The sequence below is a fragment of the Thunnus maccoyii genome, chromosome 10 (genome assembly GCF_910596095.1).
Source record: "Thunnus maccoyii chromosome 10, fThuMac1.1, whole genome shotgun sequence".
NCBI lineage: Eukaryota > Metazoa > Chordata > Actinopteri > Scombriformes > Scombridae > Thunnus > Thunnus maccoyii.
In genome coordinates, this window is record NC_056542.1 from 7449076 (window position 1) to 7463729 (window position 14654).

The window sequence follows — 14654 nt, forward strand, 5'->3', positions numbered from 1 at the left end:
AAGAAACTGGCATCGAGTCTGTAGAACATTATAAATATCTTGGAACCATTGTTGATAAAAACCTGAAGTTTGATGCCAATTCTGATGTGATCTGTAAGAAGGGACAGCAATGTTTGTACTTCCTTAGGAAGTCGGTTGCTTTTAACGTAGATAGGAAAATTATGTTTTTGTTTAACAAGTCATTTCCTGAATCTGTTTTTCTGTTTTCTATGATTGCTTGGTCTGGTATCCTGAACATCAAGGACAAAAATCACCTGAGCTATATTGTGAAAGTGGTTGGTAAGGTGATAGGTGACCCCGACAGACCCCCCTAACGGCTATCTTTGACCAGCAGGTTCTCTGCAAGGCCAGGTCTATATTAGACAACACAAATCACTCTGAAACTCTTCCCTCAGGCTGTAGTTTTAGAGTTCACTGGTTCAAGAGCAATAGGAGTAAAAATTCCATTGTTCCCTGTGCAATATCATATATATTAAGCATTTTAGAGTTTGTTTTGTTGTATTATTGTGTCCTGTATATTGCATGTAGAGGAAACATTTTTGTACTTGTGTTGTTTGTTTTATCTTGTGCCCCTGACTGCAAGTCAAGTTTCCCATCTGGGATAGTAAAGTGACTGAACTGAACTGGTACTGTTATTATTCATGCATTTGACTTAGAACTCAGCTGGTCCGTGACTTTGTAGTTAAGTGTAAAGTTACCTAACTAGTTCACTAAGTTTTTGTAGTTTTAGTTGACCCATATGTAAAACATAAATCCCTCATCTACTCTATACTGACTTGTGGAAGGTGATGCCAGTCTCCCTGGTCTCTTTCATCCTTTTAGTAAAGCAATCAGATGCTGCACAGCCAACAACCAGTTGCTGCCTATAGGTGGCGATAGTAAACAATACCCAGGTAAGAGGGCGGACGGTTATCCCGTGAGTAATGACATCTTGTCATCATTGTGTTTTATATCTATGGGCTCAAAGGCTTTGGAAAGCCATTTACATATTAAATGCCAACACTGCACCCTCCCCACACAACCGCAAAAAACAACCTTTGGTTTCCTTACATAAGGACGACGGCACAGTGGTGTTCCAGGAGGTTAATGATGCATATGTAGGCTGTCACAGATACAGGTAAATAACCAGTAAGTGAACAGGATGCCTGAAAGACCATCTGGATCTTTCTCTTCTATTATAATAATAGCTTAATTGTTTCATCTGAGGGAGATGATATTTTATATTGTAACCCCAAAATAGCCTTTCAGATGTTAAAAAGTTCGCTCTGCTTTTGACTTCAATTAGTGCCTGTTGGGTACTGGGGCCTTTGTGCATACAGCATTGTTGTAATTGAGTTGTACATTCACTTGTACACTCCCTAAGTAACTTAAGTGCACCACAAGGGCATGTCACAAAATCAGGCTGCCCTGCTCAGCTGCCAAGTCAGAAAGGAAGGAAAGAAAAACAGTGTTATTCAAGCTCAGTGTAACAAAGCCACTCTGTGGAAAAGAGCAGTGACCAACATCGTGCCCCTGAGATCAATCTCTGGAGCATGCCAGCTCCGTGTCTGGGCGGAGAGAAAAAAAGAGAGAGAAAGACAGTAGAGGGACACGCAAAGAAGTGTCAGGAACAGCCAAGAGGGATAATGTTATAAATGGAAACTTCATTCGGAAACACAGGTGACTTGTTCAACCAAAACCGGTTTTAAACACTATTATTACTCCCTCTGACAATTACGTTTTATTTTATTTGTAGCCAAAGCCTGATTTAGTTTATTCTGTGCCATAGTGCCAACTGTGATCTAAAAACTATTAAAAACACAACAATTATCAACACTGTTGCACTGGTCGACATGTTCTGTCATTACAATGACCATGGCCGCTGTAGTTCATTTTCAGTCGATCCAACATACACCGTCCTGCAGCTGTATGTAGTCACTATCACACCAAATGTGTATTAATCCCCAGCTCATGCACTATTCACTCCTGTTTGAGTAACCTTTTCTAAAAACTACATTGCCCAGCTGTTTGAGAAAAGCCTTTTGTAAAAATTAAACCATACATTTGTGATTCATATTTTAAGATGCATCTCATCAGTAGGAACCAAGAGGCTCGGGGCCACATGTAGACATGGCAGCGAAGTCAGAAAATAGTGAGATTAAATTTCAATAATAAAAACATGGAATAACACCAGCTTTATTTTTTTAGGGGGGGGGTTACAGTTACACAAACTCATCCAGTGAATCACCATGTTGTGCTACAGGCAGTCATGACTAAGTGATTATGGCTGTCTGTGTCACTCCACAGCTGCAGTCGCGGCACTTAGAGCTGTCGCGCACGCTGTGATTATTACCCTGATGGGTGAAGAAATTACTGTCTTGGTGGCAGACAGACACAGCATCTCAAATGTATTTAAGGACACATTCTAAAAGGTAAGTGGGTGGACTGTGCCCACTTGCACACTAAAGACTACTTCCTCTAAGTGGTATGTTTACTTTTATTATCATTATTATTATCTGCATTTAACAAAGACACGAATGCTCTTTTATTTTAAGGTAACATTAGCTTAGTGATACAATTCTGCATGTAACGAGGTAACATTAAAGAAGAATATATTTTAAACCCAACCGATCTTCATTATGACTACAAAGCTATTAAAATATCCAGACAGATAATAGTTCGTTGACACAAAAAATATTTTGGGTTACTGCCAGACTAAAACAATGACTAATAAATGGGTTTTGAAGGCGCCTCGGTTCAGCTTTTCACAGATTTTGCATCTCTATCTACAGATTGTGCCCTAACACATTTGTTGTGAATAAAAACAGAAATCAGGCCATATTATCTAAGACCACATGCTGGCATCATGCTGCCTTCTCCACCTTTTTCCCAGCACACAAATGGGCAGGGACTGAGACCCAGATTCTATTTTTACCAATTAGGAAGTGAAAGCCTGGTTACTCCCAGTGGTGGGTTTTGACACAGTGCCTGCATTTCTAATTGTACTGTTCCATACCTTATATTACAACTCTTTATGTTTGCTTTTCCTCGTTTTATTTATGCCTCTGTACTTGTCGGCTCCCCTTCAAGCTCTGAACCTTCCTGCTCTCCTCTGGCACTCTGTTGGTGATCAAGGCCTGCAGCTTCACACCTCTTAAGCCCTTGGTCTTAATTTATTCGATTTTGGTCCCCAAACACTCGTCATTTTCTCCTTTCTTCCCTCCAACTCAATTTTCCCTGCGCTCTTTCCATCAGAGCCAATTACCTAGCCTTCCTATCCGAGTCCTAATAGAACCGAGAGGTCACCTTAATCGTTCTGTGTCTTGTGAGTCTTTTCGGCATCATCCGCCTTTTCAGATGTTCATCTTTGAGTCCCGAGGGATGAAATGTGCCATACAAATAACACAGTTGGGTGCAGAAACGTTTAATTGTGTTGTGGTTTCCCTTCACAGCCAGATTCTCTGTGCATTGTAGGACTGAACAATTAATTGAAATATGATCTGAATGCGGTCTCATTTTTATTTGACAACAATTCTTTAGTATTAACAATAGCAAGGAGATCTGTTGCATCCAAACAAACACACCTAATTTCTCCTTAAGATGCATCACAAGCGCATGTTACTCCACTTGACAAACTGCACAGGAAGAGGGGGGGCAACACACTAATGTAAATCTAATATGTGTGAGAGACAAAGGAGTGAAATGTGTTGAAAGAAAAGGATGTGTCAGGAATGCAGAAACCCATTCACGGTGAGGACAAACAAATACATGTATCCACCCCCCCCGTTCTGACAAAAACATTGTGTCATGTTGTTCTACTTTCTCTGTACATGTACTTTAAGTGTTGAGCAGCAGTTAGGGTAGATGTCAAAAATGCATAATTTTGAGGCCACAGCAGACTTATAGTCAAGCTAAACTATGGAACCATACATGAACTTGATAGTTTGTTTTTATCAGTAATGACTTCATCATGAACAGACTGTGAGGAAATTCTAAGCAGTGAATATCTTACTCTGTATTTGATAAATAAAGAGTAAGTGGAATAATGGGAGACATAATGCTACGTCTTAAAGGATGGAAATAAATCTGACAAAAAACAAACTTAATGGATGCAAAATTATTCAAAGTAGTTCACTTGTTGCTGTACTTTAGCCAGTGGATTTTGCAGGGGGGCTTCTGCCTCCTGCCTGAAATAATGCCGGCTAGATGACTTGCTTATAATGCGCAGAGAATCAATGGAGGAAAACAGGATGTGTTAAGGGCAATGGCTGTCTGGGAATAGCCTCGGTGACATGTTGCATAACTTCTGAACATTGATTTTATTACTTAACAGAGCTCTGGCATTACCTAACCATCTATGTTTATCCCCATTAAGTCCAGCAAAGCCAAAATATTGATTTGATTGGAGTCAAAGCTAGTTAGTTTAGTTATGTCTCCTTCTCCCCTTTGATGGATAGATGCATAGACAGACAGATAGATAGATACAAATGTAGATAGCACCACTTGCAAATCCCCCTTCAACTACTGTTCATATGTTGATAAAATAAGTTTTTTCTCTGTGCACTGCAGATGGTATGATGTCTAGTAGGCCTATATCTTTTTATTATTATTAGAGGTTTGTATGACTCAATATATAATCCCCCTTTTCTATTTCACACTTGCAAATCAATAATTTATTTCTCTTCCTCTAATGTTTTTAATTACGCTAATTTATCTGATTCATCTACTTGTGTCACTTTTGCTTCCAGGTGTTATTACTGTGCAAATGAACTCTTCCTGAATACTACTCACCATGTCATAAGTGGTGACAACTTTCTTGAGGACCTCTGGTAGCAGGCCTTGGGGCTCCAAGGTAGGGTACTGGTCAATGAGGTTGAACACCAGAAGGGGGCTGTTGTCGGATCCAGTCAGGCGAGGAGAAAGGGCCAAGATGCACTGCTTAAGGTTAGCCACCGCTGAGAGGCCGCACAGCTCTTTAAAGGACACTATGGCATTCTGTCGAGAGAGAGAGAGAGGAGAGAAATTAAGACTGTGCTTGTGTGCAGTTATACTGGCATGCCAAGAAAAACATATCTCTGATGCTTAAGTCTGGCATTGATCTGCATTAAATATATAACCACAGCCCCACACTGCCAAAGGAAGTGGCTGGAAGCTCACTCATTACCTGTGAGAACTTTCCTTTTTGGCACTTGTTAGCTACTCGTAAACACTCGATCTCTTTGGACTGACATCAGTATCACATGGAAATGGAAATGGAACACACACACACGCATACACGCAAATCCTAGCCTTCCTGTGAAAGGCCAAATTTAAACCCAACGTAAACAACCGGAGGGACAAACTGTGACAGGACGGCCAAGATGTGTTATAGTCTCAAGGCCAGTGGCTTGTTATCACACAATGACTGCAATATAAACAGGGCTACTAAAATAAATTCTAATACAATGCCTGAAGAAACACAACACCAGACCAACCACAGAGTGTTGTGACACTTGAGTACAGTGTTTCTCATAATATCTCATGTTTCTTTACTAAGACTTCAAATATGACGTAGTATTGACTTTTCATGATCCCCCTGGTGGTGAAACTCGCTTGATACCAAAGAAGAAGAAGAAAAAAAAGACACTTGTTTGCTCTTGTTTGGGAGCTATTAAAAACAGGAAGTCCTTTAGGTTAAACTCGTCAACAGTTTGTTCATCTGCGGTGACTTTTACATTATAAAAATTTCAGAATTCCAAGAGGATTAATAGTAACCTTTTTCCCATTTACACATTAGATGTTGTAATGGCTTTTAGGGGTGGGGGGAAAAATTGATTCTTAGATGCATCGCGACGCGGACGTGGACAATTCTGCATCGATTCACAAATGTCAATCAATTTTCTAAATGTTAGTTAATAACATGATGTGAGGTCAGTGCAGCACCCAGACAGTCTACAGCACGCACATGAGTTATCTTGCAATTAATCTTTACAAAAGGCAGAGGTTGCAAGCATGTTTTGATTTAACATCTAAATAATTACCTTTGCGAGACTTATGAGAAGTTTATTGTCAACTTCCTTCGCCGTCAGTCAGAGAGTAACGTTAGCGAAGCGGAGCAGTGAACTCAAGCAGTAAAATAACGAGACCGGCTGACCAACACACACTGCAGCATCAAACAACTTAAACCAACTCTGGGGCAAAGAAAATAACTCAGTGCTCAGTCTGTTTCACCTCAAAAACCCTGCGACCGCTCAGCGTCTTAGACAATTATGGCTTTCCCTGGAGCTAACAGTGTAGCAGACAGGCTGCTCTAGACTGCTGGAGGTATAACGTTCATGACAACACAGTGGAGCACTCCACCTCATTTTGTTATTCTCATACAGGCAGGAGACCGCAAGATGCTTTCAAATTAATTCATTCATTAATTGATGCAGTTTACTTTTTAAAATAAAAAGGCTGCCAGTTATGATCCATGTTGTATTTCAGTGGACTAAGGACACCAGTGAATGGTTTGGCTCACAGTATACTGGAGCAAGACTAAAAATAGTGCCCCCTTTTTTATTCATTCAATTGAAAATTGGTTTTGAATTGAGAATCAATTACTGAATTGAACACCAAAGGACCGGAATCGAATCTAATTGTGAGATTCCCAAAGATTCCTACCCCTAATGGCTTTACTGTTCAAATAGGGAACTTGGCTCCCTTTGTAGGTCTTGACTATTGGATTAGATCAAATCTGATTCAGTCAAGCCTGGTAGTTTTGTTTTTCTCTTGTGTGTGGGAGCTTTTTTTAGATGCTCAAGCTTCTTTGTAGTATGGTTATAATCTACACTGGATTTGGGAGCACAGTTTTCTCAGTCTACCCTTTCCGAGGAAAACATTCCCATAATGGAAGATGCAAAAAGATTCATGCAGTTACCACATTCATGATAATATTGTTGACTCAGTAGTGCACACAAATGGAGGCCGAGGACACTAGCACATCAAATGAGCATTTAATGGAGGTTAATTTGAAATGTCTTACCTGCATGTTTTCTCTGAAGTCTGTTGCCTCCCTCAGTGGCAGCAAGGCTGTTTTGAAGACATCATCCACAGCCTTGATCAATAGCACTCTCATGCTGGCATACTCTCGACTCCTCTTTCCCTTTCGTACAGACAGTCCCCTTTTGTGTGGTTTGCCACCTCCTCTCCGATTGGTTATGGCCACATGAACAAACAGCAAGGTATGTGGCAGAACCTCTCCTGTCAGAGATTGTAGTGGTATGTGGCGGAAACCTGGCTGGAGACACTCGAAGGGGATTGTGTATTGGCCGATAAATTCGTCACCAATGTAGTCATCATCCAGAACCACAAAGCGTACCATTGCAAGCTCTGGGAGATTTATCTGAAACTCAAAGCTCTCATCAAACAGAGGGTTGTCCCCATTCTGGTTGACCGTTTTAGTCCTTTGTTCGGCACAGTCAGCAGGAATGCCATGTATTTCCACATATACGTAGGGGTCCACTACGTCTCCTTTGGCACCTGAGCCTTTGGGTTTTGGGAAGTTTTGTCCACTGATGATCTTGATGTGTAAGAGCTGTGGAGAAACACCAGGCACTGAATCTTTAGTGTTGGCACTAAAATATGAAACGTGCTCCCTCATGATTGCTGGACGTAGCACATAACCACAGTTCCCATTCTGACGGAACCAGCCAATGTTTAAATCCATCATCAGGCCAGGGGTCTGGTAGTTCATTGCCACAATCTGGCAACCGCACTTCCAGAAATCTTGTGGATTCATGTTGCTGGAGTCAATGCGCATGGGGCTAGGGTAAACTCGTGCTAGGAACTTCTTGTTATAGTTAACAAAGTCCCCTGGGAAGTCACTGGCACAGCGACTGGCAAAGACCTCATTGAAAGAGCAGAGCTCCCAGTGCTTCTGGCTCTGGAAAGATGTTGGGAAGTCTTTGAACTCCACAGACTTACACAAGGTCACCAGATCAGAGAGGTCCTTTGACAGCTGGAATTTCTTAGGTGCGATAGTCTGTTGTTCAGCAGACTCAATGCTCATCCTTTGAGACATCTCTGCTCCTTCATCCTCATCTGTCACTTCACCTTCTGAAGCAGTGCAGTTTGTGCTCAGTTTCTTACCCTTCAGCAGGATCTTTCCCTTCAGTTCGGAGGGAGATGGGAGGTAACAGTCTTCAGGTTTAGGAGCATCTAGGTTGATCTTATCACCAAGGATCTTCTTTAGGTGTTGAAACATGACTCTCTGCTGCTTTAAAGAGCAATGGTTTTCTAAACACAATATCAGTGGAAACTCAGATGCAACAAAAGCGTATTTGTTGATGACGTCAATGACGCTGCGAAAAACAATCTGTGAGGTCATTGTGTGACCGGTGTAAATAACAGGTTCGTTATCAGGCCCATCCCACACATCAAGCTCTACACTGCGACAGCCCATCTTGAGGGCACGGATATACCCTGTCACATCAGAGGGACCTCTGAACTGATCTTCTATCAGGTATGTGTTGTGGGATGCATTGATGTAATAGTGGGACAAGGGCTGGTTCATGTCTTGACATATTGTTTTGTGTTCAGGGTCAAATATATGGCACTCTGGAGACATAAGATAGTTGGTAAACCCATCAAGAGAGAGCCAACCTTTGAGCCGGCCCTCTTTAGATGGTTCATACTTCTGAATGACCTCTAAGCTGGTGTCTTCACTGACTTGTGCCATACCCTGCTCTGCCTCCAGAAATATCATTAAGTCCTTGGTATCCAGAAATTCTTTGTTGCTAGAGAACTGAACAAAAAGAAAATATATTTCTGGTCTGGTGCAAAGATCATGAAAGACCTCAATGAACTCCTCTTTTGTCACATCAGAACCTACTTTGTCTTTAGCTTTGTGAATCTCCTTGAACTTCAGTTCTATTTTCACATTTTTAAGTCCTGGGTTCAAGTTTTTGATTAGCTGCACAGCAGCACATATTGTTATTTGTTTGCTGTTGCTACTGTCTGCTTCATCAAAAAGTTCCCCCAGCCAAGATGAGCGCATGTTGTTCTGACTGCTCTCTATCATATTTAAGGTATGTTTCCCATAGGAGATCAGGTACCTCAGTCCTGTGATCCATATGTTGGCTACATCTGCAGTGTTTGCCACCAAGTCCAGGGACTCATAGTTCTCCCCAAAAATGATTGAGAATGCACAGTCTTCTGATATCTGATCATAGGTGCCATTAGTTCTAAAAGTGTCTGTATTTTTCCCTGTCCGAACCTCCTTGATGGATTTTACATCAATTTTGGCCTTCTCTGATTCCTTCTTTGAGGGCTCCCATCTCAAAGACTGCATGTCAGCATCAAGCAGAAAGTAGCGGTGGTAAATGCGCGAGTTGGATCGCACTTTCTTCAACTCAGAGCCATCCACCATTGCACTGATGCAGTCGCTTGCACTGCTGATTTTCTTCTCAGTGGGCATGCTGCTGAATGAAACAGTCTTCTTTCGTTCTTTACGTTGTCTGGAGCCATCCTACAAAGACAGAAATGAATATAAACATGAATATATGAACATAAATAAAAATCTTTACATAGATACTGATTTATAAGGTCATATAATTATTAAGACTCACACTTCGAGCAATAAAAAATGTAATCATGAACACTGAGTGAAAACATTGAAATTTTTGTGTTTTAACTCAAAGGAATTAAATGCATATCTTTTTTGCTACCTGTTTTTGTCCAACAGTGATTTGCTTCTCATCATTGGCTACATGAATCAATCAAGTCTGAAAAGAATAAATGTCTGATGCGCATTCAAGTTCTTACAGCTGTAAAAGAAGAAACATAAGACCAATTTGGCTTAAAAAATAGTTGTTGTGAAGTAAAAACTTAACACTTTGGCTAAGGAAAAGCATAATAACCCCGGGTTACTTCACATTCATACGAATACAAGTGACTAGAGCTGTGTGATATGACCAAAATCTCATATCCTGATAAAGGTCATTTCATATGTCGATAACAATACATATCACAATACAACACGCTTTCTGTAAATTCAATGAATAAATAGTTTCTGGTCCATGCCCATCTTTTGCGGAGATTAAATTACTCTTATTGGCTTTTTTTTCACGAAGCTTTTATTGCACTTACATTAATGTAACAAGTGTAGTTGTTGTCAACTTGAGTACTTCACCTGGGTCACCATCTCTCCTCTGCTCTGCTGTGTGTCAGCCCCACCCTCACTGAACCACAGAGAGCAGAGGAGGGTAGTGCGAACATAAATGACTGCAAAACACAGTAGAAACTCCCATACTGAGCTAAAATGAAACAAGTGCACAACTGTAAATAACAAATAAACACAGTCTCTACTGTGTTTTGATGTCACTTATGGTGGCGTTAGTTTCTCGTCTTCTCTGCTCTTCGTTTCACCTCTGAGCCCTTCCACACACGGAGCTCAGCGTAGCAGAGGAGAGACAGACAGCGGTGGAGAGTTGATGACAACTACGCTACACTTGTTAAGTTACTGTAAGTGCAATTAAAGCTTCACAATTACAAAGCCAAGAAGAGTAATTTATTGATGTAATCCGCAAAAAAGATGGACAGACTCCAAATGATGAACAATATTGCCATGAAGAGTGTGATTTGTCACACAATGAAATCAACAATAGAGCAAAATATGAAACAATATACATTTTTCTATCATCACACGATATATAGTCATATCGCACAGCCCTACATTGCCTCTGAATAGGGTAAACAACAACACTCGCTTGTTTTAATCAATAACAGAACAACATGCTGTTTCATGTGTTCATTGCGGTTTGTTTTAATCACAACTTAATCAGATTTAGGGCTAAGCTCAACTAACCTTCAGCCCTGTCACCACATAAGCTTTTTTTAAACCAATTTTCTGCACAAATGGAATAAAGCCTGAATACAGGAATTCCCCTTTCTGCTTTCTATTTCACTTCAGTATTCAATATTAGTCTGACAAATGTAAATCGCTACCGTGAATAGCAACACACGACAAGGAGTGCACAACAAGGCTGCCTGCTCTGAACTATTAGCATACTTGGTCCTTGCTCACCGGTCCCCTTTTGTTCTCTCTGAACATTTGCTGAGCAGAATCAGAGCAGCAACTTTGCTGGCTGACTCAAGGTACCTGTCACTGTATATTACGGAGATAAAACAGGGAATCTCCCTCAGGAGAATATCACCCACACAAATCTAGTCATCTACAGCAGCCATATTTTTGACATTTTCAACGAACCCTGCTCTTTCCACTGCAGCAGGTTCTTTCAGCATAAGGAGACAATTTTATATTTTGGATTATTCAAACTCATTTGACAGGTTTAGCACCAGCCAAACCCAAACCCTTGTTAATCATCATGTGGCAGGTTAATAGTACCACTTATATAAAAGGAATGCATCATTTTGTCAACTATACGATGTTGCCAAGTTAAGAATTCCTTACGCTGCACTCCAGTAGAAACTCTCGATGTTAATTTTCCTTCCGGGATTTAATGAAATGTTCAAAACCTTCACAGCTTCTTATGTAATCAAACTCAAATTATCATGCCTCACTAACTGAAAGAGAACCAGTACAAACATTGTGTCAAGAGACATGAAGATCGGTTACATGTACGACTTACATGTGTTGACAAAAATCCATATGTGGCATTTGTGAATAGATTCAGATCCGTAGAGGAAAAGAATCGTGATTCTCATATACTATAACCCACCCCTATGTAACATGTGCATGTTCCTCCCTTTACTTTACCAATTTAGCGATGAAAATCGGGCTTCTCTGCTGTCAAAATTTATAACAATAAATCTGACTACACCAACTAAGATAGATAACAGTGTACCTATTACTTTTTTGTAATTTTTGAAGCCGTTTCATTGGAATCACCCAATTTTGTCTCCTGTCTGCCTGCTTATCGTCTCTCCCATCCTCTCACCACACTACTATGGCTCAGCAGTTGCTGTGAGAGAAACGCAGCTGTGTTGTGCTACGTCACGTAAAGAGCTGCACAATTAATTGAAATTTTATCTATATCACAATATGGCCTGCTGCAATTTTCAAATTGCAGGAGGCACAATATTGTCGTCCTGGTCTACAGATCATAATCTACAGACTTAAGAAAACAAATTGTTTGGTACGGATCCCCGCAAAAATCACGCCATAATCATTTTAATATGTTTTTAAATGAAAATGAGTATAATGATGTAAAAAATTATCATTCTCTCTAATGTCTCAACTCTTTATTGCTATATCAGTCAAAATAATCACAATTAGATATTTTAGAAATCATTCAGCCCTAATCACGTATATACTTGTTTGCAATTGGAGAAGATGCAGCTAAATAAATGGGGACTGATCATCTGCTAAGAGCACAATCTTAGTCAGATTGTTTATTTGTTTGCACAATTAACACATCATTGTAGATGACATACAATAATAAAACTAAATGGTTATGTAGAGGAGACGGAGAGAAAGGATGTTTAAACAAAGTCCTCCCCAACATGAAAAACATCTCAGATACAATCAATTGAAATAATAATAATAAACATCTTGTGAAACAGATCCAGGGAAGCCCATAAGAAGGCAAGTCTGAAATTAAAGTAATTAGGTCATAAAAATGATGTGATGATTTTTTCAAAATAATCATTATAAATCCCATCTGTGTGTTAGAATATTACAAAACACAGACTAACACATTTACCATGATTGGTAAAATCTTACACCTCTCTGAACTATGAATGGACCATGTCAAGTAAAATAATAAATCACATTCTGTTACACAGTCTGCTGCTTAAAGAGAGTTCATTATATAAAAAGGGGAGCTTAAAACCTAAATGCATGACTGCAGATAATCCTTATGATCTGGGCAAGAATGTGGACGTGTTGTCTTCGTGTTAACCTTGAGTTGGGTCCCAGTTTGCTTAGTGGTATGCGTCTGGTTCCTGCTGTATCGCCAGGACTGCCATGCCACGCGTTCTCCTCAGGATTTCCCCTTACTTCCTTTACCAAAACTAGAAAACAATACTGCACACACCCTTCTCTGTCTTACTATTTCTCATTATTTCCTGAGGAGAGTACTTCTTATGCAACAGTCCCTCTTCTGCCTCTGGTAGTAGTCAGATGGGCAGCCAGGGTGTTTTCTTTTACTATACATATGGTTTTATTTGTCCTTAATTGGTACTTGAAAAGACAAGCTCACATAATCAGATTATCTATTTATAGTTATATATCAGATATTTTTTATAGTCTGCATATTCTTCTAGACACTTATGACAGTTAATCTCTGTTTCTTGAAGTTCAACAATAAATTGTATCTTCAAAGTGAACCATTATCATGTTTTTTTTTTGTTGGCCAAGCCAGAGCGCAACACATCGTATAAAACAAGCTTCAAAATATGAATACCAAAAATGTCCAATTAATGTCAGCGCACACAGCCTTCAATTACAAAGCATGCCTCGCTATAGTTTAGCAAAAATAGGTTTATAAGGTTTTAATAGGCTTTTTTAAGACTTACGGACCCTCAAGGATCAACAAGTTAGCAGCATTGTTTGATTGGGAGTGTATTAAAATTCCACAGGGCAGTGTGGTTGCTATAAAGTATCAACTGGAAAGTACATTTCATAAGCCAGAAATTACAGCACCAGTAAGTACGTGCTGAGTCACTGGTATTGATAAACAACCCTATCAAATCCCTACTGACGTGTAACTATTGTTTTGTGTTACTGTGTTAAGTACTGGCACTAAAGAGAAAAAAAAAAGCATTTCAGGGGATAAACTTCCAAAACACGCTGCCGCACAATCGCTTTGAAACTGTTGTGAAAGTGCTTTTTTTTTATACACCATCAGAGGATTCAAGGTTAGAGTCTTTTTTTTCATTGTTGACAGAAATTTTGTATATCTGCTTTTAGCTACGTTCAGAGAGGAAAACCCCTGGTACATTTGGAAAGCAAGTCAGTAAAACATAAAAAGGATATAAGATGTTTTCGTGGTATTTCATAATAACAAGGATAATCACCCTGTCAGGGGAAATTACTTTTAGGCCTTTACATAACATTTCAATATACATACAGTGTGTGAGAGTTAGGGTTGGGTATCATTAGGATTTTATCGATACTACTACTCTTATCAATACTCCCTATCGGTTCGGTTCCTTATGATACTCTTATCTGTTCTTTTTCATTACCAAAGAATATATTATTTTAAAAAAGAGTAAATCCAAAACAGGATCAGAATTGATTTATATTTCCTAGAGCAGTAACAGTAATGTTTACAAGAGCAAAGTCACTATATAAACTTAAAGTTTTGAAAGAAGGTACAGCTGGTACAGAGAGGAATGGGGCCTGGTTTGTCTCAGCTTGTAGCTAAGTTTTAAGAATTTGCCAAATTTTTTAGATACGTGGCAAACTAAGCTAAACAACTAGACTAAATACAGACAGCTTTTGTTTTAACTTGTTCATAACAATTCACTGTTGGCCGAACTAGCTCGCTTTGCTTGTGTAAAATGTATTTGTGGATGGGAAACTACATGAACAGATGAACAGATCGCTTTCTACATGTTTATGCTTGTTGAACAGGTTTATTGATAAAGTATTGGCTTTTTACTCATGACAGTTTATTGCACTTAATAATAATAATAATAAGTGTAGTTGTCATCAGCTGGAGTAATGCCTTCCATACACTAGAAGACTTTGA

At 39.6% G+C, this 14654-nt stretch overlaps 1 protein-coding gene across 1 annotated transcript in view; it reads right to left on the bottom strand.

Moving 5' to 3' along the window:
- LOC121905129 (inactive phospholipase C-like protein 2) overlaps positions 1–14654 on the bottom strand; it is a 47760-nt gene that overhangs the window by 15774 nt on the left and 17332 nt on the right. The window contains exons 2-3 of the mRNA XM_042423126.1: positions 6983–9466; positions 4771–4974 (exon numbers count right to left, since the gene is read on the bottom strand). Of these exons, the coding sequence (XP_042279060.1) occupies positions 4771–4974; positions 6983–9466 (2688 nt within the window). The remainder of the gene's footprint in view (positions 1–4770; positions 4975–6982; positions 9467–14654) is intronic.